We start from the raw sequence: 23,927 nt of genomic DNA, 5'->3' as shown, positions 1-23,927 counted from the left end.
TCTCAGCTGCGAGACCCCCATTGTCACTTGCTCATTGTGAGGACTCTGCACGCAGAGTGGGTCCTGGGGAGTAGCGATGACACATTTCATAGTAAAACTGCTGGCAAGGATAGCCAGAGCTTCATCCCCCGCAGGTTAGAGCGCCCCTGCTTGTCTCCCTAGCGCCTGCCCCCAGAGAGGTCAGCATCCCCCTTTGCCCAGGGCCTTCTAACCAAAACCCATTTTCTATGTGGAGTGGGGAGGGGGTGTGGGTGACACAGGCCAGGCCTGGGTGCTGATATCGCTGCTCTGCAAACAGATGGGTTGGACAAGGATTTGGACGATTTGTGGGCTTCAAGGGCATGCTGTTCTCAACCAATTTTTTTGGTTTGGCCCCAAACCCCATGGAGCTCCTGAAACCAGAAAGAGAGCATCTCCCTCCCTCCCTCCCTCCCTCCCTCCCTCCCTCCCTCCCTCCCTCCCAGCATGCAGGCTCCCCATGCATGGTGCATGCTAGATGCTGGCAATGTCAAGGAGAGCAGGACAGAATGGAGCTCACAGAGGCCAAGGTGCCCATCCATCTACATTCCCCTTCATACATTATTTCCATTTGTGGATTCAAGTTTATAATTCACCTGCATTCAGTTCTAGGAACCTGGATAAAAAGCCAACCTAGTTTTCTTTGTTTTGTTTTGTCTTAATTCTTTTAATGATTTCAAGCATCAAAGATTTTCCCAAGTAAAAAGACATGAAGCAAAAAGGTGGTCTGGGCCCAGAAGGATACATGCACGAGACGCACGTGGCGGGAGGCGCAGGCCTGCGCGCTGTGAGGCAGCCCACCTTGGCCCCTGAGCTGCGGGCCTGCTTGCTGCCATGGAGACGGGCTTCTCGGAACCCGAGTCTGTGGTTCCTAGACCAGCACTAGACGAGGAGCTGGGATGGGTGAACCAAAACGCCAGACCTTCTCTGTCTGGGTCCAGGGGCCTCCCGGGACTGGATTTAGATTCGTGGCCTATGAGCGATGCTTCCTCCTCAGGCTTCCAGCAGCCTCTGCCAGGCCAATCGCAGAAACTGCCTCTGGTTTGTTGCTACCATTGCTGCTAAAAAGCCTGCACAGCATCCAGACTCCAGCCCCCCCCTTCTTACCAAGAAAATTATTAATTATCTGGTTCTATGAGAGAGACAGGGAGGGAGAGAGAGGGAGAGGGAGAGAGAGAGAGGCAGTGACAGAATGAATGAGGGCTGGGCTTTGGTTGAAAAATCTGGAAACAGACCGGAGTCAGTGGGGCTTCAGCATGAAAAGAAAGCTGACCTCCCGGCCCAGAGAGGGGCTCCAGTCCCAGTGGGCTGCTGAGTAACTGCAACCCTGTCTCCTCAAGCCCCTCCCAGCTTCCTGAGGCCTGGTTTTGGAGGCTCTCCTGCAACCCTCTTGCACCCCAGGCCGACTCTCGCTCCCTTTCCCACCAAGGGCACCACCTCCCTCCTGCCTCAGAGGGGACTTCCAAGAATTTCAAGCTGACCTGGTGAAGGTCCAGACCAGCTGCCCTCCCCGCCCCCTGCCCTGGGCTCATGAGGACGGCACACATGGACCTCTTTGGTTAAATCTCTGATGGGCTGTTGCCAGGAAACCCAACCAGGAGGTAGAATGATCGCAAATGCCAGTCAGCAGGGAAGTGAGCAAAACCGGGTGCATGTCACACGTCTGGTGATGGCCACCCCCACGTGGCACTGGCTGGAGTGTGACTGGGGGACTCGGGATGGGACGCTAGGCTAAGCTCTCCCTCTTTCTGCCCCGCTTGGAGAATAGTCTGAGGGGCAGGCCCTGGAACAGGTCAGTCACCTGCCTGGATGGCTAGTGGCCTAACTGACTCAGCTCCCTCCTCCACATCTCTCTTCCATCTGTGAAGGGGGATGGCGGTGCAGGGGGCTAACAGATGATCCCCAAGATGACCCCCTCCAGGCTGGAGCCTTCTGGACTCTACCTTAGGTCGTGAAGGGCCGTCAGAGGGACACAAGTTGTGCGTGGGGGACCCCTCAGCCAGGGTCAGCACGAGTGAGGACACACGTTCGTCAGATGCCACAGGATACCTGAGAAGGCGGAATGAGACGGGAATCCGACCTGGGGCTTTGTGCCGGCACAAATAATTAATGAGGAGGGCAGAGCCAAGCTGAGGGAGGGAAGGGCCAGGAGCCTGCGGCCTTGGACTCGGGCTTGCCAGCGGGTGGCGCTGTAGGACAAGGAGCTGGGGAACCCTCGGAGGGGAGGCGCTTCAGACCCAGGCGGGGAGCACCCAGGGGCTGGGATCTGCAGGCGAGGATGGAGGGTGCGGCCCCAGGACACCCGTCACAGCCCCTGCGAGGCTCACGGCCCGCTGTGTGCCTGCTGGGGCGGGAGTGGCGATCGCTATACAAAAGAGATTTCCCACAGCTTTTCCTGCCCAAGTCCACGCTTTCCCCTTGGCCCCGGTCCTTGGAAAAGCAAGCCTGGAGGGGCCACTCGCCCGTGGGCACCTCCCTTGTTGCCATGGCAGAGCGTGCCCCGCCCTTCGGTGGACAGAGCCTAATTTCAGGTCCTTCAGGAAATCCTGTGTCCTAGTGTGCCCCCTTCCCTTCCCATACAGGGTTTCAGAGCAAACAAGTGTGTTGAGTTAAAAGCATCTTGACCTTCATGCAGCTGGGCACAGAGGAGGTTGGTCTTCTGAACGGCCCGCTCTCGTCCCTCCATCACTCACAGGGTCTGGCTGCCCCTTTGCAGTGCGATTTGTTGATAAGAAAATAATTCACGTGTATCTATGACCCTGGGCTGGTCATGCTATACACATTCTTTAATGTAGGCATTATCTAGTTTAGCTTGAGCAGATGTCTGGTGCCGGGGTCCTGTCTCTCTCATAGATGAGGCCCAGAGAGGTTAGGACACTCGCTGAAGGTCACACAGAAATTCCAGGGTAGAGCTGGGCTTTGTGCTCTTCACCTGTGGAATGGCTGCCGGCTCAGCTGCCAGGCGCCTCGGGTGCTCCCTGCTGGACCACGGGGCTCCCTGCTCCCTGGGGGTCAGAAGGCTTCAGGTGGCTTTAGCCAAGATGAGTGAGGGCTTGTTTCCCTCTGGCTTGTGTGGTGGGAGGAGGGTTTCAGGCCCTTGGGATGGGGGGGAATCTAGGAAGGCCCTGGCTGAGCCAGATTCCGAGGGGAGCGGATCGTGAGGGAACCCGATGCGCTGCACCTGTGCCGCTGAGGGGCGGGCTGCCCGGGAAACTCACTCGGATCCCTCAGGGCCAGTCTCCATCGGTCTCCCTGCCAGGCCCGGCCTGTCGGGCGAGTCACAGCGGACCTTCCTGCGGTGGGCCCTCCCACAGAGACCACTGTGCACTTCCTGCAGGCCCGGCCCTGGGCCCTGGGCCCTGGGTCTGAGATTCCTGACCCTGTGCAACTCCCCTTCCGGAGAACACAGGCCTAAACAAGGGATCCTTGTGCAGACAATGAAACAGGTGGGCGTGAATTTAACAGGAGGCCGACTCTGGGGAGGCCTCTTGGGGAGGGGGCTTGACTTTGAGCTAAGATAGGAACAGAGAAGAAGGGCAGGCAGGTGACAAGCTGTGGCCCAGGTGTCCCAGGCAGAGGGAAAAGCAATCCGAAAACCTAAGGCAGGACTGAGCGACTGTCGCCTGTGGACGGTGGGGACAGATGCGGGAGATAGAGCCAGAGGGATGGCCCCACTGTCTCACCTGGGGTCCCAGCCTGGTCAGGAGTGGGGGTCTTGCTTCAGGATGGAGGGAAGCCACCAGAGTGCGGAGGGGCTGCTCCGTGGAGGTGGGTTGTGAGGGGGAAGCCAGGCGAAGGTTAAGGGCCCTACTGCAATTCCCCAGGGAGAAGATGGGGCCGGAGAGAAGGGATGGACCAGGCTGTTCTTGGAAGCGATGTTGCTGGCTCGCTGCTGGATCAGACATCAGAGGTGAGGGAAACATCTGGCTTCAGCAGCTGGGTCAACCTGATCTCGTTTATGAGATGGGAAAACGGAGGGAGAAGTGAGTTTGGTGGGAAAATCAACTGTCTGTCTTGGCTCTGCTGGTTTGAGATGAGTACCCGGCGCAAGTGGCGACGTCGGGTGGGCTTGTAGCTGGGGAGCAGTCCTCAGACTGGAGATGGGGTGTTGAAACTCGGGGACGAGCTCGACTCCGTGTGGGGGCTGCCAGGTGTTGGGGGGAGGGCGTGATGGGCCTGAGGAGCCTGAGATTGGTTCCCGCACCAGGTATAACTTTGCTGGTTTTCAGATAAGGTCACGGAAGGATGACAAGCAGCATTTTAATTGAAAATAGATCAGGATGTCATTGGAGGGGAGAAGCCAGATAACACGCTGAGGGAGCGAGGGAAGAGCTGCCCAGGGGTTGGCTGGGAATTTCCTGGGCCCCTGCGCTCCCAGCCCGCGCTCGCCCGAAGGCTCTCCCCCCGAGGGTTGACCTGCCAAGGTCAGTGTTGGTGGAGGAGCCCGTGGTGGCCTGACGGCCAGGGCGGCCAGGGGACCGCAGGCCCCAGCGCCACTGCTGCCGTGGTGAGACTCAGGCCTCCCGAAAAGAATGATTGAAACTCATGTTTGGAATATAAACGAGGGCTCTCGGAGGATGTCACTGTCACGATTCTGCAGGAAACACACGGGCTGTTCCTGATGCTTCCTGGGCAGAGCCTCAGATTCCTTGGCCCCAGAATCTAAAGTCTGCCTGGTAATCTGAGTTTATCTCACGGGGTGAGAGCTTGAGAGGAGAGGGCAGGCGGCCTGCCAGAGGAGGGGGCATCCCTGGGGAGAGGGGCGCTGGGCGAAGGAAAGCTAGTGTTGGCTAATCTAAAAAGGGGACTCAGCAAAAATAACTAACGTAAAGCCCGAATCTGAGGGCCTTGCAGGAGCAGAACCCACGTAAAAATAGGAGAGTGTCTTATGTGAGTTGGGGCAAGAAAGGTGAGGCCTTCTGGAACTTTCTACTGTGTCAAGGAGGCTTTAGGGGTGGGTGTAGTTGCCCATCCGCAGAGTCCCCTGGCGCACGGCACACTCTTCCCTGTGGGCTTTGAAAGCTCTCTGGCGGTCAGCCTCGGTGGGGAAGGTGTCCAGATGGGGGGCCACCTGTGGATGGAGGGGAGAGCAGGTTAGTGGGCGTGGGTGCTCTTGGGGGCTCGCCCGGTGCTCCCCTCCCCGATTCCCTCGCTTGCCTGCCCCGAACTCCATCTTAGAGTCATAATAAAATTGCTGAGAGGGACAGAAGTGAGCTGGGAGTGCCCTCGCCCCGGGCGGTGACAGGCTATGGGACAGAAGGCTGCCGGGCAGGGCTGCCCGGGGCCCGCGTGGCAGTGTTTTCCCACCGGGCCTGCTCATTGTGGGGTAAGCGAATATCACATGGTGATGGCTGGGGTCACCGTGCAGGGGGACCTCACAGCCAGCGTCACCCTTCACATGCCGCTTTTCCACCATTAAAACCCCCAACAGCCCTGGCCGGTTTGGCTCAGTGGTTAGAGTGTCAGCTGCGGACTGAAGGGTCCCGGGTTCGATTCTAGCCAAGGACACGAACCTCGGTTGCAGGCTCGATCCCTGGCCCTGGTCGGGACACATGCAGGAGGCAACCAATCAATGTCTCTCCCTCACATCGATGTTTCTCTCTCTCTCTCCCCCTCCCACTCTCTCTGGAAAGCAATGGAAAAAATATTCTCAGGTGAGAATTTAAAAAAACCCCAAAACCAAATAAAACAACAAACCATAAGCCGCCCGCTGCCGGGGGACCTCGGGGCGCTTCCCTCACGCTCCTCCACAGGCTTGGGGGACGCGCGGGGCCGGGGGACAGCGTGGTGCTGGCCCTGGGGCCCATCAGAGCCGGGGTTCACCGGGTGGCCGAGGTGGAGGGCTGCGGGTGAGCGGGCCCACCGGGCTGCAGGCAGCTTTCGTGGGCATTAGGTGACAGGCGAGAGAACGGACCAGGGAGAGGGTGAAGTGCGGAAAGGAAGTGGAGGGGAGACCCGGAGGCGCTCACAGGGAGAGCCTCTGTGCTCGGTCCCGGAATCTGGCCCCACCGGGAGCACAGAGGCCTGGCCCCCTCGCCCCTCGGGGAACGCCATGGCCCTTAACCAGAGCCCGAGGCCCCACCGTGGCTTCCCGAAGGCAGAGATCTGGGTAGTGTCTCCCCCGAGGCCCTGGGCAGAGCCGGTGTGGCCTCGGTTTCCTTGAAGCCTGCATCCGCTGCCTTGCTCAGGACACTGTCACCCCCGCCCCCTAACTGAGCTCTGGGCCGCTGCTTAGGGTCAATGAGACGCACACCTCAGGTCCTGACCACAGGTCCAAGGGGCTGTGCTCAGCGTCAGGGGAGAGCAGGGAGGTCAGGGTGCACGAGGGCCTGAGGAATCCAACTTGACCATCCCCCATTTACACACGGGGAAACTGAGGCCCAGAGAGGGTTTGGTCCAGGGTTGGCCCCACAAGGAATCTGTGGCAGACAAACTGTATTAGCACCATGCCCCAACCTCGGGGCACTAAGTTCTGGATTCTTTCTGGAATATTCTGCTTCAGCTGCTTCTCCTGCTGAGGCTTGTTAGTTATTCCAGGACGTAAACCCATGGTCTTCATCTCTGGGGAATGTGACCCTTTCAGGACTCGACAGAAAGCCATGGACTCTCTCCTCTGGGAAAAAGACCCGCAAGCCCTAGCGTAGGAAACAGCGCAGGCTGACGCGGGAGGTCCATGGGCCTTTTGTCCCCTCCCGGGCCCTCGGTGGCGGTGTTTCCGGGAGCATCGGGGCCCCAGCCACAGGTTTCTGACTTCTGGGCTGCGGGCAGGATCATGCAGGGCCCTCGCCAGTTACCTAATGCCCACCGGGCCCGGGGCTCAATACCTGGAGTTCAGCTCATTTGATCCTATTCTCAGCTTAATCTCCGGTTTCAGAAAAATTCCCAAGTGGCCTCAAAAATGTTATTGAAAAGAGAGGAAAATAGCCAGAAAACAAAGGGCTTCTCAGGTACACCTTTGTGTCCCCTCTGGCAAGGGATGGCTTGATTTTGACACCGCGACATGATTTCCCAGAAGGCAGCTAGAGATGCTCAGTAAGGCTGGCATGTCAGGTCTCGGGGGGACTTGCGGGCACCCCCCTGCTTCAAATGCCTGGCCCGCTGGGACTCCCAGGTCTCCAGGGCCTTCTGTAGCATTCGGAGTCGCGACAGTTCTGTCCCTGGTGGGGCGTGTAGTCCGAGGTCCACGCGTCCGCCATCTCCACACACACCGGCCCTGTGAACGTGACCTTATTTGGAAAAGGGGCCTTTGAAGATGTAATTAAGGATGTAGAGATGAGAACTTTCTGACTATTCAGAGGGGCACCCTGACAGGCGTCCTTGTAAGAGGCAGAAGATGCAGATGCAGGAGGGAGGCCACGTGAAGACGGAGGCAGGGACTGGAGCCTTGTGGCCACAGCCCAGGAGCCGCCAGGGGCAGAACACGGGAGTCCACGGAGAGGGGCTTCAGCCCTCAGAAGGCCGAGCAGCAGGGTGCCCCTCGGCGGGTTGTCCGGGAGGCCACCCCTGAGATCCCACCTGCTCCCATCAACAACAACGTCATAACCACAGACCCAGGATTCGCCATGTATGTCACACAAGCCTCAGAGCATCCAGGTGGTGTCCCCATTTTACAGATGAGGAAACGGAGGCCCCCAAAAGGCCGAGCCACTTGCCCTAGGTTGCACAGGCTGAACCCCGAGTGGTGGGACTCTAGGCCGCATCCTCGAGCCTGAACGCCACTGTCTCACGATAAAAGCTTATGAGAGGACTCTCGAGAAAGTCACTGCCGGGAACGGGTGGCTCCCAGCCCGCACGCTCCGCTCTCTCCTCCTAAAATAGCAGCTCAGCCAGAGACAAGGATCCTGATTACAAGTCAGGCCTCAAGCTGTGTGTGGTCACGACCCTGTGGACCCCCGGAGTCAAAGGATGAGAGCTGTGGAGCACGGAATTCCTTCGGAGAGGCTTCTAAATTAAGCCATCTGCAGTCTGTCTCCGCCTGGAGCTAAGAAATTGTAACGGCTTTGGCAGGAGACAGCTCTGCTGAGTGGAGCTGAGCTGCTCCCTCTAAGGTCAACGCAGGTAAATAAGAGGCGAGTGCCAGGGCTGCCAGCAGCCCTGGGAGCTGGGTGGGTGGGACGGGGCGGCCATACCCAGGTTGGCCAAGGCGCTGGTCCAACCTGTGTGAATGGGGAACATCTAAACAGCATTGTCTAGATACGCACTGGGCGCCTCCGGCACCGGGGATACACTGATGAGTAAGACAGGCCAGGGCGCTTGTCCACATGGACCCCCAAGACGGCCTGGGAGGCAGCCACTGAACACACCCTACGTGCAATTGATTGTTTAATCACAATTTAATAAGACTGAGGCCTGGGGAACTCTAACTCCGTCTGGGGGCAGGAAGGCCTTTCGAGAGACAATGAGGGCCCCAGCCAGGGGAAGAGGAGGGGAAGTGTCCTAGGTGGTAGGGACCAGCAAGCCAGGGTGCTGGGGGCAAGGAGATGAGGGCGGGAGGGGGGCGCCATCAGATCCGAAGAGAGGTCTGTAGTCCACGCTGCCCTGAGGAACCATAATTCCCTCCCTGTCCGGATGCCGGATTGGAACCCGAGACCCCAGACAGCCGGGGTTGGGAGAGACTATGGAGGTCCCTGAGCCCCACTCTCCCGTTCTACAGATGGGAGACCCGAGGCCCGAAGGTGGGAAGCGCTTCTCCCAGGGTCTCCGGGCAGCCAGCTCACCCACCGCCTCTCCCTCGGCCCCCACTTTGCCCGGACCTAGATTCCCGGGTCCCATTTCCCAGTTCATTTGAAAGCACCCGCACTTTCTGACCCGCTCTCGGTGAGCCAACGGTTCACCTGATGGATGCCCTTAGTGGTGAGATGCCGTCGGCGCTTGGTTGGTTTTGCCCTTGACGTCGTGGTTTCCTTCTCTGGGGTTCCGCTGTCCCCCCTTTCCCAGCATCTGGAGCCCCCTGCTTTCCCCGAAGCCGCCTGTTTCCTCACCCTGCCGTTTACGTAACGCGGCGCTGGCAACCCTGTCGCCCTCTGCGCCTTCTTGTCTCTCACCTCACAGGTCCTGAGCATGTTTAGTATCGCTCAGTTCTCCTTTTATCTAGTGTCTATTGAATCTCTGTTGGGATTCCTCCTTTCGGCCTTAAGTTATTTATAAACGTGCTTTTAACTTTCCAGGCAGTTTTGTTAGTTACGTTTTGTGACTGACTTCTCATGGAACCTCTTTGGCGCTCAAGCAATCCGTGTGGTTCAGACGCTTAGTTAAGGTTCGTCGGGTTTTTGCTTTTTATGCCCGTTTGGGGAGCTGGACCCGCTTTCAGCAGGACAGCCCATGCCCACGTGGCCCGGGCTGGGGTCAGACGTGGCGGGGGCCCTTCCACTGACGCACCGGTTCCTTCACTCCCCGCACGAGCCCCGAGCATTCACGCCGCGCTGGACTCTGCTGGGCGTCGGGATACGGGGCACTGCGGAGCCTCTGCTCTCAGAGAGCAGGATCTGGTGACAAAAACACAACCGCACGACTCACTGCTCAGTCCTAGGCGTGCCGCGGATTGCGAGGGGGACCAGGCTCCGTGAGGCCTTATGAGGCGGGGAGAGCAAGCGGGCTCGGGGCCAGAGCGGCCTCCGAGGAGCTGACAAGCGGGGTGTCAGAGGACTGGGAGAGGCGGGAGGTGAGTTGGCCAGGGGGCGCGGTGCGGGGCGAGCTCCCCTGTCGGTTGTTGGAAATGCGTGTGACGCCACTGGGAGCAGGGCTGTGCTCTCAGGAAGTTTCACCACCGGTGCTCAGTGGCTTTGGCTCTGGCTAACGTTCCCCGCGGCCCCCCCGTCGGGCGTTTCCTGTGCCCACCTCAGTGCCTAGGAAAGCCCCAGACCTAGGACGTGACATGTGGGTTGTTTTCCTCTGCCTGGTGGCCGCGGCCTTGGGCTGTGTGGAACAGCTTGGTCCACGTGAGCAGCGTCTGCCTTCTTTCCTCAGCAGGAGGCCTTGGCCGAGCGGGGACACTGAGGCGGCCACAGCCGGGCTCTGTACAGCAGGGGGCGGTGGCTTCCTTTGCGCCCGCTCTGCAGCGTGGGCCTGGTGTGTGCGCGCGCCAGCCGGAGGGGACCCGCCCTGTGCCGGGCCCGCTCACAGGCTGGGCGGCTTCCCGTGTGCCCGACGTGTCCACTACAAGGGGCAGTGGGGCCGGCTGACTCCGGTCCCCTCTCGTCAGCCACAGGATGGTCCCCTAAATGGACACCAAGTCTTGGCCAGGTCTGGGGGCTGAGAAAGCAAAAGGCAGGATTTGAAGAAAAAAATAGCCAGTTTTTTAAAAAAAATAACCTGCCAAACAGCTTTAAAAAAAAAAAAAAAAAGACAGCTATAGAGATTTTAGTTTAGTTTTTTTTCCCCTAAGTGACAAGTGCTCAGGTGACTGGGAGAGAGGTTTTCTTTAAAAGATTGAGGGGCTGTCTCCTCTAATGAGGCCACTTGGAGATTATGGATCAGTCCCAGGTCAGTAATTTCTGTCAAGCTGGGGCAGCTGGAGGTCAGAGGCCCCCGCAGAACACGGATCCGCGGGAGACGTCATTGGCGAACGGGCCGGGTCCTGCGCTCTGATGTCGCAGGCTCGGGAGTTGAGCTAATTAACGAGGGCGACAGGCTCTCCCGGGACATCTGGTCCCCTAAATTGTTGTTCTGCTACCAGCTCTCTTTTCTCTGTGGTCCAAAAATAGACAGAACAAGGACACAGGACCGGGCCCTCCCTGCTGACACAGACACATGCTGTGCTTCAAAGAACATCCAAGCTCGGCTTGGAAACAAACCTCCTGCTGCCGCACAGGCTCTAAAGCGAGATTTCCGGAATGTCCGGGCGAGGGGGGTGGAGCGACGGCCCCCTGGGGGCCAGGGGCGTCCTCGCCTGGTGAGAGAGGAGACTGAAGCTCAGGGTGGTTAAGACACTGGCCTGAGGACACCCAGCTGCTCCCCTGGCTGTAGGGTTCTCCACACTTGCTGGGGCAGACGCAAGGGCAGTCCTGCGTGCCTTTGAAGATGAGACGCGAGTTGCTGTTTCCAGAAGCCAAACCAGTGTCTCTAGATCACTTCCAAGGACTGGCGGAGGCTAGTCAGCAGCAGTTGGGATCCAGATTGAACAATGAATCCATTTGCCAGATGCTGGAGGGTGAACAGAAGGGTGACGCCGAGGTGGGTGTTTGTCCGAACTCCCTGAAGACCCACTTCTGCTGCGTCAGCTTCTGAGTTTAACAGGTTTCAGGTGAGTGAGAGTCACAGTGAATAATTGGGGGAAACTGAGGACACACCAGCCCCTCCCTCCTCATTCGAGGCCAGTTATCACTCTCTTCAAGGCTCCGAAGACAGAATCCAGGTGACGTGCACTGATCTAACTCAAGTGGGCTATTTTTTTTTCAAGTGGCCTGAACCTTTTCTTTTAAACAGCTATATTGAGATATAATTCATAAAATTTACTCATTTAAAGATGAACATTTGGGTCGCTGCCACTTTTGGGCTATTATGAATAATGCTGCTAGAAATGTTTGTGTTCAAGTTTTTGTGGGGACGTGTGTTTTCATTTCTGTGGGTAGACACCTAGGAGCGGGATTACTGGGTCACGTGGGACCTCTAGGTTTAGCCTTTTGGGAAACTGGTACAGTTTTCTCACCAGCAGCGTATGGGGGTTCCGGTTTCTCCACAGCCTTGCCAACACTTTCTATCGTCTGTCTCGTTGTTGTAGCCACCTCGTGGGCCGAAGTGGTATTTCACTGTGGTTTTGATTTTCGGTTCCCTGAAGGCTAATGCTGTTGGGCCCCTTTCCTGGGCTTCCCCCATGATCCGCGTGTCTTCTTTGGAGAAATGTCTGTTCATACCCTTTGCCCATTTTAAAACCGGGTTATTTACATTTCATTACTGAGTTGTCAGAGTAATATTTGCATTTGTGGACACAGTCCCTTATCAGCTATATGATTTGCAAAAATAGTCTCCTCTTCTGTGGGCTGTCTTTTCACTTTATTATTTTAATTAATTAATTAGTTAATTAATTAATTAAAATCCTCACCTGAGATATGTTTTCATTGATTTCGAGAGAGAGAGGAAGGGAGAGAGAGAGAAACATTGACGTGAGAGAGAAACATCGACCGATTGCCTTCTGCATAAGCCCCAACTGTGGATCGAACCTGCCACCTGGGTGTGTGCCCTGACCAGGAATCGAACCCGCAACCCCTTGGTGAACGGAATGATGCTCCCGCCAGCCAAGCCAGCCGGCCAAGGCCTGTGTGTAATGATTGATTAGCAAGGTGTGCCATGGGCCTGGGGCCTCGGGAGGGCTGGAGGGGGTGCCGTGTTTTCGCTCTGAGGGATCCAAATGGAGTGTCCTTGTAACAGGTTGAAGGAGGCGGGTCCCAGCGAGGAGCCGCCCGCGTGCTCCCCTGCCCTTCGCTGTCCCTCCCTCTTGAGGCCGCCGTGGGTCAGCTCAGCCGGCCGGCCTGTGGGTAGGTGGGGGGGGGCGTGGAGCCGACGAGCCGGAGGTGAGCGGGAGGCTGGCCCCGGAGCCTGGGAGGACTCCCTGGAGTCTTGTTATTCAGAGAGCACCCCATTTGGCGTGGGCGCGGGGACCAATCGAGGACTAACGAATGCTCGCACTGTCATCCCGGGGGACAGTAATGTGTGCCGCTTGGAAATAAGTGGTGCTGCTTTTAAAAACCACTGAATCCTTATGTAGGATGCAGAGCCGAAGGAGGGAGCTTGCTGGCGGCGGATAACACGGGGCCTGGGACAGAAGAGGGGGCCCTCCTGACGACACCTGAGTGTGGCGCTAAGACTGTCCTGGGCGTCGAGTCTGCCTCAGGTGTCCTTTGGTCCAGCACATCTGGGCTGTTGTCCAGCAGGCTCCTGAGTGCCCTGGCTTTTCTCTGGTGCCTCGGCCCAGCCGCCGTCGGGAGGCCAGGAGGCCATCTAACCATCACCGTCCGGGCTTTGCCTCTTGCCTGTTCTTTGAAACCCCTCAGCCCAAGAGGAATGTCATGCTGGAAGCTGTTCCGCACGAGCCAGACGCAAGAGGGGAGAGGAAGACCCCTTCCCGCCTCCCCATCTCCACCTTGGGGCCCCGTCCGACACACACACACGCGCACACACACACACACACACACACCCCGGCGCGCGTGCGCACACACACACACGCACACGCACACACCCGGGGATGCAAATGATAACCGCCGAGCCATCACTTGTGAAGCTTGACAGAAAATAATGAGAAACACTAAATCTTTTATAAGGTCAACACTCGCCTTAGCCGAGCAGCTGTCAAACAAGAAAAGAATTTAGCGCCGGAGCCACGAAACTTCCATCGGCTCATTAAGCCCAACAGGGCCCGGGCCTGGCGTGGCGGAGGAGACGGGGCCTTCCGTTTGGTGTCAGTAATTTGCGGCGGAGGCAAGAAGCAGCAGCCAGCGCCAAAGGGGCCTGGGGGGCGGCTGGGGAATCGTTAGCGCGCCAGGAGCGGCCTCAGCTCCTAATTGGAAGCATTGGGCATTATCAACGGAGGATTTGCCTCAGTTCCCTGACAGCTAGTGGGCCCAGAATGATCGCCCACTTGTCAGTGTAAAAGACCATTAAAAACAAACCATTTTGATTTAATTGGAGGCGGTGCACTGCGGGGCCAGGTGAGGAGGCCCGTCAGCCCCGCTCACCCGGACGGCCGCCTCTCTCCCTCTGTGATGGGGCCGGGGGTGGGCGCGTGTCTGTGTTTTCCAGGGTTTTCGCCTTTCAGAAACCGAGTGGGGCCTGGATGGGAGATGGAATGAGACTTCACAGCAGCAGCGAGGCCTGTTTTCAATGGGGTTGTCAACAAATGTGGTGACAAGTAGAGCTGCCAGGAAGAGGGCCCCTTTTTCTTTCCGGAGCCTGGAGGATGGCGGTCTGCGTGGCACTGCACTTCTGGGAGGTGCCCGGGAGGGCCCAGCTGCAAACAGGCCGTGGGGCAGTCTGGCCGGGGGCTGCCCTGCCCACGCCGATGACAAGCAGGATACGGGGCCCCGTGGTAGACTGATCTCTGGGACTTTCCCCTTGTTTTGTGCACAAGTGAGAGCTCAGGAGGGCGTTGGCGAGGGAGAGGCGTCGCTGAGGCCCTGGGAGGAGGCTTTGTGAATGGGACAGGCCCCAGAAGCTCGGCCTGGTGTCAGCAATGCTCCCCGTGGGGCATGGTGCTGACGATGCCCAGTTGAGGATGCTCCGTCCTCTCGGTGAGAAGAGGCCACTTGCTATAAACATTCACCTGAGGCCCCCCCTCGGGTTTTCCCACCGGCGGGGCCTCTGGGCCCACGGAGCACCTGTGTGTGTGAGGCTTCTCAGGACGCAGCCCCCCTGATGCCAGGGGCTGTATGTTTTGCATGTTGCTCCTCGGCATCATGAACGCTGCGGGTACTTGATAAATATTAATTGGTGCTTGCCAGCTTTCAGAGAGGTCTATATATTTGTGTATTAATCTCAGCCCTGTCCCACAAGCGGCGATCTCATTTGCTGCCTGCAGCTTCTTCGACAAGACAGCGCCTGCAGGAGCACACGGGGCTGGGGGCGGGGGGCGTCTTCGGAGGGCGTGGAGACACCCCAGCTGATCCCCTCCTAAGCCTCCACCGTTCGTTTTGATGAGAGATCAGGCTGGGAGGAGACGCCAGATCCCTGGTGAGCGTCCAGTTCCAGAGCTCCAAATTTTGCTGCCGAATTTAGACATTGGGGACCCCTTAATTACTTTCCCTGGAAGTTTACCCGACAGTGCGCTCTCAGGTGGTGCGAGGTGGTTATCCGCGCCTGGTTCCTCAGCCCGCAGTCTCTGAGTTTGTGCTTGGCTGTAAATGAGGCCCTTGGCTGAGCCGTTCGCACGGTGCCCGTCAGTGCCGTGTCGCTTTTCCGCACAGCTCCTGTGTCACTGCCGGGGAAGCGGGGTCGCTCGGATGTGTGGCGTCCGTGGCCCGCTGGGGTGGGATGCACGCGGTGTCGGTGTTGTCTTTCCCCTTTTGTCTTATTGGAATAATGACCAGGAAGGATTTTTTTTCCGGTGGGTTTTAAGAAGAGGCTGACCCTGTCAGGTCACAAATAAGAATATTAGAGCTAAGTGTCCTCAACTGGACAGCAAGGCTGTTGAGGCCATACTCTGGGCCCTGTTCTGGGAACGTGTTGACAGGAGATTTTGGGGTAACCGCTCTTAGGGACAACCTTAGACACTCAACAGATCTTGGCTGGGTGGACAGACGGATGGATGGATGAATGGATGGACTGATGGATGGATAGATGGGTGGACAGACAGACAGCTGGATGGACTAATGGATAGATGGATGGTGAGTGGATGGATGGATGGATGGACCGATGGGTGGGTTAGGAGCCTGGGATAAGGCGACGGAGCCCTTAGAAATGCACCTGAGATTCAAGCAGCCTAAGGATCCTCTCCGTCTGCTTTGCTCAGCTTGACTTCTGAGTAGGAGAGGCGTTTTATTTTATTCAATATTTCTACCTTACCGCCTTACGAGTGACTTGAAGGGGCCTAATGAATTTTACATGATATGAAAGAAGATATTCCAGGTTGCAGAGGCTTTATGAAGATAATGTAGAGTCACACTACCCACCCCGTGGGGTCACTGCCCAGCCCCTGGCACAGTGACGGGCACACTGAGTAAGCATTTGGGACGTGGTGGCTGCTGGCGTTACTACTGTCAGCAGCACCCAAATCCAACTGTAAGGTTTTCCTGCAGTTGCCCCCGAGAAGGGAATATTCGCATAGATTCTTGTGTTGCGTGGTTCAGGTGACACTGATGGGCATCTTCAACCACAGTCTTGTTCAAAAATATGTAGAAAGGCAGTTCAAGGTGGCAACTCGCTTATGGCCGTGGACAATGGTAGACAATGCGACTCCGGGGGGCCGAGGTCGCGGGCTCTGGGGCCCACCCCAGTCACTGCAGCACAGGGCCGCACCTCCGAACACTGAGAATTCCCTGCCTGGAGGGAGAGTCAGGAACCCAGGCAGGACAGTGTCGGACGCTGGGTATTTGTGGGACTCTCAGAAGAGGGAGCAGGTGATTCCGTGGGGTCCAGAGGGAGGAATGCAGCCAGGAGGTGGGAGATAAAAGGAGGCAGATTTCGACTGAACTGGAGAAAGGGGTTGCTCTGATCTGAATTGTGTCCCCCTAAAAGTCATACCCCCCAAGGTGATAGTGTTCGGAGGTGGGGCCTTTGGGAGGTGAATAGGTTTAGATGGGTTCCTGGGGGTGGGACCCCCATGCTGGGATTAGTGCTTTTATCAGAAGAAACAGCAGAGCGCCCCCCACCCCCTCTCGACATGACAAGACAGCCATCTGGAAGCCAGGAAAAGAGCCTCACCGGAACCCAACCCTGCCGGCACCCCGGTCTTGGACTCTAGCCTCCAGAACTGAGAGGAATAAATGCCTGTTGTCGGGGCTCCCTGTCTGCGGTCTGTTGTCCTAGTAGCCCGAGCACACTACGACTGCAGTTCCTAATCCCGGCTTCCTTTTGAAGCCCCAACAAGCTTCGGATCAGACGTATGAAGGGGTATCCACCTGCCACCCTTTAATTATACCTGTGTAAGAGCGGCCGGTGTCGACCCAGGGAGCTCGGGGAGCCACTCCCTGAAAACACTGGGTCAGGGTCCTGGGTGGGGCCCTGGAACCTGCAGCTTGAACCTCTCCCCAGAGGACCCACAGGCACAGCCAGGTTTGAGAACCACCTGCAGGAGCTGATGCCAAACCTGGTCTAACCCAGACACTGTTGCTCCTTGACCCTTCCTCGGCCAGGCCCCTGGCAAGCGCTTTACGTGTACATTGCTCTTGACCCTCTCGCCTACTGTCCTCACTCCACAGGTGTGGACACTGAGCAGTGTGGGACCTGGAGCCCGAGGTGTGGCTTTGAGCCCATAGGCTCAGCCCGCCCTCCACACCTCATGCCTTTTGATACAGGAGGCCTGAACCCCGATCAATGGCTTCTTTCCTCTTTAGCCTCGGGCCAAACTACGGTTTCAAAGATGCTCGGGGGTGTTATCAAGGCCTAAAGGCTTTCAGGGCAGTGGAAAGTTGTGTTTATTGCAAGGGCTTAAAACAGCCAGAGCAGGGCTGGCCATGGCCCCCTGGACACCTATAAAAACCGAGTCCCTGACCACTGTCCACTTTCCTTCCCAGGCCCTGCATTTAGCCCCCGCTGGCCCCTGACCTCAGGCACAGGTCCTTCCTATTTATGGGCCCTTCCACGGCCAGAGGGTGCCAGCCCCCACCCACTCTGCCACTTGTTAACCTCGAGCCTGGGGCTGGAGACTGACCTCTGAGCTCTGGCTTCCCCACCCGGGCAGCGTGACTTTCCCACCGCATCAGGCTGCTGGGAGCAGGGACGTAACCGACACTGTTCATCAGTGCACCCGCCTGGCAAGGAGGAGGTGCCGGCTGGGAGCCGCCGGTGCTGCGATTGTGGCTGCCAGCTGGGAACTTGGGCTCAGAATAGCTCTTGGATGCCCTTCCCTCTGCACCCCAGCCAGTTGACTTTGGCCAAACTCCCCACTTTTTTTTTTTTTTTTTTGCACCATTCTAAGGCCTCCTGTCCCAAGGCCTCTGAGGAGAGGGAGGGAAGAGACCAGGAAAACGCAGCCCCGTCTCGCCTTCTCTCCGGCGGGTGCTCCGTGCTGCCCGTGGGCTCCGTGTCCCCCGGGAGACGGGGAGGGATGTGTCCCTGCCCTCGGCGCTTAGCTGCGCGGGTCCCAGCCTCTCGGCTCATCTCCCCCGAGCTTCTGACAGACCTCAGGGAACGCACTTGGGTTTATCCGAGTGAATCATTGAATGTTGTTTATCCGCTAGAACCCGCGGCGGCCACGCGCTTGGCCGCTTCAGTCCCGTCACCCCTCAGCGTCGGCGCCTGGTGACAGGGGCTGACAAGCGGGGACGCGTGGAAACGAGGGATTCATGGGTGACACCGAGGAAGCCGTCCCAGAGGTGGCAGTTGGCCCGGACTCCTCCTCGAGCCCAGGAGAGTCTCTTTAGATCTCTGAGGGTTTATTCTCTTGGGGGTGAGCTGGAGGAAGAAGCTGGAGACCCCGCGGCCCCATCGGCTCCCAGACTCCCCCGTGAGGTGCTCGCCGTCCCTGGAGACTGGAAGTGTCTAGCTGATGCCAGAACAAGCGGACTTACTCTACATTCCGGGCACTGTTTAGCACAACATCTGAAATATTTTCATGCCCGGTTGGGGAGAGCTTTGTGGATTAAACCGAAAACTCTCGGGCGCTGGCAGGATTCAGGGGACAGCCAGGCTGCGGGTCCCCAGGCTGCGGGGCTGGTCTTGGTAGCAGTGCCAGCTCCCGCATCCCCCGGCCTGGACGCCTGACCCCTCCCCATGACCGGCCTGGCACAGACGCGGGACCTCTCCCCCCATGACCCTGTTTCCCCCAGACTTCTCCAGCCGCTGTTTTGCCGCTTCGTCCCCAGGGCTCCAGCTCTGGCTCTTTGTGACTTGCCAGTATTTGAGCAGCAATGTCACCTTGTGAGCAGGTGCCTAAAAATTCTGTACCTCCGAGGGGCCGGATGCTGTAAGACCAATTAAGGCCCTGCTTTCACCCCTTCTGCATACGGACCTGAGTGGTAACGGGGGGACCTGTACTTAGGGGAGGAACGTCAGCTGCATCAGGACCGCTGACTCACCCTTCCCGTTGCCCCGTTCCCGCGTGTGACACATTCCCCTCCGCGCCCCACACGGCAACATGGATGTTCTTATTCCGGGGGAAAACGCGGCGACGGGATACTTAAAATACATCACCAGTGTGGGGACTCGGAGAGGCAGCAGGTCTGGAGGCTGCCCTTCCTGGGTCTGCAGAGTGACACCGGGGCTGGACACAGCTGGGCGAGGGGGCGGCCGTGGGGTGGCCGCGTCCTGAGCCCGCCCTGGGGTTTAGCGGAGCTAACTTCGCAGCCAGCTATGATTTGTAAGAGAACTGAGGGGTGGGAGAGAAAAGCCTTTCCTTAGATTCAGCAGCTTCCGCTAATCAGCTGCGTCTGGGTGTCCCTGCTTGGCTGGCTGCTGATTTTCCCGCGCCTCCCAATTCTGTGAGGGAGCCGGGGCCCAGGGGACCCCAGGCAGGGCCAGTCTTCCACAAAGAGAGGAGCCTGAGCCCCGCACCCGGAGCACAGGGGCTTGTAAATCACACTGTTAGCTTAATGGCTCAGGCCATTATTCTAAAGCAGTGGGGCTGAACCCACCCAGTGAAAACAGTCAATTTGTTTACACTTTAGTCACTGAACGCCTGTGTAATGCCTGTAATGTGGGGCGTTGGCCCTGTGGTGGGGGAGGTGGAATGTAGTGGAGGTGGAGACCTCCAGATGCTTGGGCAATACCCCCCTAGAAGTGGACTTTGGATCTTCGTTATAACGTGGACTTGGCCATAGAGACCTGGACCCTGCAGGTCGGCCACCTTCACTGCTGGGGCAGAGCGCCAGCCTCCGACCTCCACGCCTGACGGGCACCGAATATGGGAAACTGGGTGTGGCCAGAGCTTGGGCCCGGTTGGGAGCCATCAGAGGAGCTGGGCGCTTGAGCACTGGGACAAGCATGGGGCGGGGAGGTCGAGTCCCCATCCTTTAAAGACATTTAAAAAATAACCTCACTTGTTTTGTCGAAGATCCATGTACTCACTGCAAAAACTCAAACAATGCGGAGAAGAGCATTAGAGAGGGTAAGACTCAGCCTCCACCCCACCCGAGACCCCGGCTGCTGCCACTTGGGGCCCTCCTCCGACGTCTGCCCTCGAGCACACACACCTGCGGCCACTCGCGGCCGCCTCTGTCCGAAACGCTCACACGGCCGGTTCTTTCTGTCAATACGAGGTTGTGACGTGCCAATAGGTACAGACCAAAGTTGTCATTTTCAGTGGCTGTGCAATATTTCACAACACTGCAGGTCCTCTCTCTATATTTACTATCATGTACGTGAGCCACTGCCTGGCTGGTGGCATCCGGCCTCCACCGTCCATTGTCGGGACCGCCAGAAATATTTGGGGCACTGGCCCTCGTCTCCGGGCCCTTGTCACCGGCAGCCCTTTGTAAAGAGGGGGGAAGCATCTGTTTTTCTTGACTTAGTATTAGGTGGCCGGAGGCTGTGTGCTTCAGACCGAGTCACTTTTGAGAGCAGCAGGCGGGGCTATTAATAATTCCGCCTCCCATCAGGCCCAAAGCAGGGCTGACCTGGGCAGGTGACGTGTGCGGCCCGCCTGGGGGGAGCCCGCGGAGGATTCTGCAAAAGCGCGTGGACAGGTGGGCCGGCCGGAGCCAGGAGCGTGGTGACTGGGTGGTGGGTAAGGCGACCATCCCCGCCTGGGAGCTTGAGTCGCCAAGTAAGGTTGGTCTCTCTCCTCTGTCTGAGGCTGCAAACCCTGGGCACCCTGGGGCTGAAGCTTCTCCAAACTTCCCCGTCTAGCCGTGTACCTGCGCAGTTACCTGTCTGCACGTCTGTCCGTCCAGCGCCCTGAAGCAGCATATGCTGATGCTGAGAACGGGACCTGGCACAGATGTGATCAACACGATTTGTGAATGAGTTAATGAGTGAGTGAGTGAGTGAGTGAATGATCACCAGGACCATCCTCATGGCAGCTGCCATTTATTGGCACCGTAATAGGGCCAGGCGCTGGCTAAACCTTGTGCACGTGTGCTCTCATCAGCCCTCCCAGCAGCCCTGCCAGGGGAACGTCCCTGCCCCGTTTTGTAGAACAGGAAAGAGGGTCTTGGACAGGTAAGGCCACCTGACAGGTTGGGAGTGACAGGGTTGCCATGTGACCCGGGTCTGGCTGACCCTGGAGTCACGCACGGAGACACAGCACGCCTCTCCCTCTCTGCTGGCCTCTCGCTCGGCCCCGGAGACGCCGGCACGCCTGGTGGAAGGCACGTGAGCCCCCAGCCCAGCCATCCTTCCACTCGGGGGTGGGAGGCCATCAGTCCACACTCGTGCCCCAAATGGGAATCGGAGCTGTTCCCTGACAGTTCACTCTGACTGTGGGGTCTGCCACCTCCAAGAGCCCCCGTGCCCCTCCCACATGGCTCCTTGACCAATGGACGTGGGACCGTGGAACCTTAGGTTGGCAGAGACCCTCAAGAACTAGCCCAGCCCTTCATTTTCAGATGAGGAAACTGAGGCCCGGAGAGGTTCAGAGGCCGGCCCAGATCTCTTAGCTGGCTGGTGGCACAGCATGAATGTCCTGGCAGAAAGGCCACTCGCCAGCTGCTGGCTGACCCCCCCTCTGGGCACCGGCCATTCGAGGCAACTGCTGGTGGCAGAGACTGTAGAGAGCCCCGGAGTCGTGCGGCCTAACTGCTGGGATCCTGCGGGCCAGCGAGGAATCCCGGCTCTGAGGGACCCCTCCCCTCCTTTTCCTGGTCCCTCTGGGGCTCGCGGCCCTGTGAGTGCAGCGGCAGGGGCGCCCCCGGGGCCGGCGGGGCGCGTGGAAGCCAGCCTGCTCGGCGGCGGTGCCCAGCCCGCGGAGCGGTCCGCGCCTGCCCGCAGCTTTTCCCTGTGAAAGGTGTTTAATTATTTCTGACAGAGTTCAGCGTCGACATCTGTTCGCGAGCGGGAGGTGCATGTGGGTTATCCATCACCGTGACGGGCTCGGCTTTTTTGGATGTGCTTGTTCCTTTCATAATGGGGCCGGGGCGGGGAGGGGCGGGGCGGGGGATCGGCAGCGACAGGCCACGACACGCGGCAGACAAAGATCCTCTTGGATGCTGGGCGCTGGCGCGTTTGGTTTGGAAAGGTGGGTTTAATCAGGTCTGTGAAGGGCTTTTCAGTTTGCCTGTCATTCTGGGCTGTACTTGTCAATCATTCTTTTGTCCAGTCCTTCCTTCATTCCTTGGGCACTTACTGACCCCCCCCCCCCCCCGCTCGGTGCCAGGCACTGTGCTGGGCGCTGGGGACGTGCGGGGGCCTGGCAGGCATGGTCCTGATGGGCTCACATTTTACTGGGGAAGATGGACGCGGAATAGCTAAGGGCCCAGTTAGGTAATTGATTGCAGTCTGGATAAGTGACGGGAAGGGGGGGAAGGGAGCCGTGCGGTGGGGAGAGGGGACCTGCTGGGGTGGGGCCAGGTGGTGAGGGAAGGAGTCCCCAGGAGGCTTTAGAGGTTTAGAGGAGAGGCTTAGGCAGCCCGGGGCTGAACCCAGGATCCCCTCACACAGGGCAAGGCCTCCCCCTCTCAGCCTCAGTCTCCACGTCAGTAGAATGGGGACATGATGTCTATGGGGACTGATGTCTTGCACAGTGAGAGCTCGATAAACACTCTTGTGGGTGTTATTTCTCGACAGGGAGGGGACTGAGCATCCGCCGGTGGTGGCGGCACTCTGGGGGTCTAAGAGCCTGTGCTGGGCTGTGACACGTGGCTTCCAGAGTCCCACGACCATCCGGATAAGACGAGGGCCACCCTGCACCGGGGCCTGCATTCCTGTTCTTCCCTGGTGTCTACGGCACAATGGGCAGGGCCTTCAGCTTGGGCCCTGCAGCCGCAGGAACCTGGGTCCCAGGCCAGCTGCTCCCTCTACGCAAGGCGTAGGGCCCCTTGTGCGACACAGCACACGTAAATGACAGCACAGTGCCCGGCACCGAATCAGAGGCCAGCAGCGCGGGCTGGCGGATGCGGCCCGTTGCAGTGTTTTCTGCCAGCAGTGTGGAGGCTGGGAGAGACTCGGAGGCTCCGGCACACCGCCTCCTTTGGAGAGGAGCGGGCGCTTTCTTTCCGCGAGCTCCTGCTGCGGGCGGAGCCGCTGTGGGGTGCGGGTGGGAGGGGCCTTTCCCTGGACCCTGGGGAAGACCCCAAGCCCTCCTTTGTCACTGCCCTGGGGCTCAGGCAGATGCTAAGTCAGAGGCGAAGGGGCTGGAAAGTCAGAGAGAAAAGGGCAACAGAAGGAGGCTGTGGACAGAAACCGCGAGAGAGAGAGAAGGGGGGGTCGGTTCGGGGGCAGGACATCGGAGGGACGGCGAGAGCTGAGCCGAGGGGTGCGCGGGGTCAGGGCGGACGCGGCACAGCAGCGCCCCGGCTCCCGGCGCCTCCTGAATGGCGAGTCGTGTTCCGGGCACGGGGGCGGCGCGGCTGACGGGCGGCGGGCAAATGGTCACTGACACGTGCTGACAGAGGCCACTGGCGGACATGAGGGGCCGCGTCAAGGGGGCAGCCAGGCTTCCCTGCGAAGCTCGGCAGCTTGTTCGATTGCATTAGGCTCAGGAAGGCACCGGCCCCTTCATTGTCCAAATTGCAGTTTAACTCGACACGGCAGCCCGGCCAGGGCTGCTTTGTGCAGCTGTCTTCCCGGGGCCAGGCGTGTCCCCTGTGGCCCCCAGAGGGGCTCAGTGGGCCAGGGCAGGGCATGAACAGCCCCCCCATCCTAAAGCTGCTGTCCCCGGGTCGCCCAGGTTCCCTCCCCTGCACGATGCTCCCAGCTCTCCCGGGAACCCCTGTCCAGGCTCGGCTGCAGAGCCACCTGGCCGACCCCACTCAGTTCTGAGGTCGGAGATCACCCTGGGTGTGTGTCACACCCTCACATCAGCCCCCAAGAGACATTTGCTCCCACCTCCCAAGGATATGACCCCTCGGGAGGTTTAGTGCTGGTGGCATGAAGCTGTCTTGCGTCCCCAAGTCCCCAGGGCAGGGTGTGGTGCTTCGATGGCCCCATCAGTAGGCGGGGTTTGACCCAGACAGTGTCTACCCCTGAGGACAGACAGCCAGGCTCCAGTAGTTAGACGGATCCTTAGCAGCGTTTGCTGTGTCCTGTCTGTGACACGGGGACAGAGCCAGCAGCAGCGGCCCCTTCAGGGAGTGTGAAAGGTCGTGACCTGGGCCTCAGCATGGGCACTTAGGAAGCTGAAAACTGATAGCCACCGCTGCTGTTGTGCCCCTGGATGGTTAGAAGCC

The 23,927-nt window shown here is 58.7% G+C and overlaps 1 protein-coding gene across 1 annotated transcript in view; it reads right to left on the bottom strand.

Moving 5' to 3' along the window:
• Positions 1–4,263: 4,263 nt before the first annotated feature.
• Positions 4,264–23,927, bottom strand: part of CFAP77 (cilia and flagella associated protein 77) — a 93,520-nt gene continuing 73,856 nt past the window's right edge. The window contains exon 6 of the mRNA XM_081152306.1: positions 4,264–5,089. Coding sequence (XP_081008432.1) covers positions 4,967–5,089 — 123 coding nt within the window. The 3' untranslated portion in view covers positions 4,264–4,966. The remainder of the gene's footprint in view (positions 5,090–23,927) is intronic.

This window comes from Miniopterus schreibersii, assembly GCF_964146895.1.
Source record: "Miniopterus schreibersii genome assembly, chromosome: 11".
NCBI lineage: Eukaryota > Metazoa > Chordata > Mammalia > Chiroptera > Miniopteridae > Miniopterus > Miniopterus schreibersii.
The sequence above is the reverse complement of the archived record's forward strand: the minus strand, read 5'-3'. Positions and strand labels throughout refer to the sequence as shown.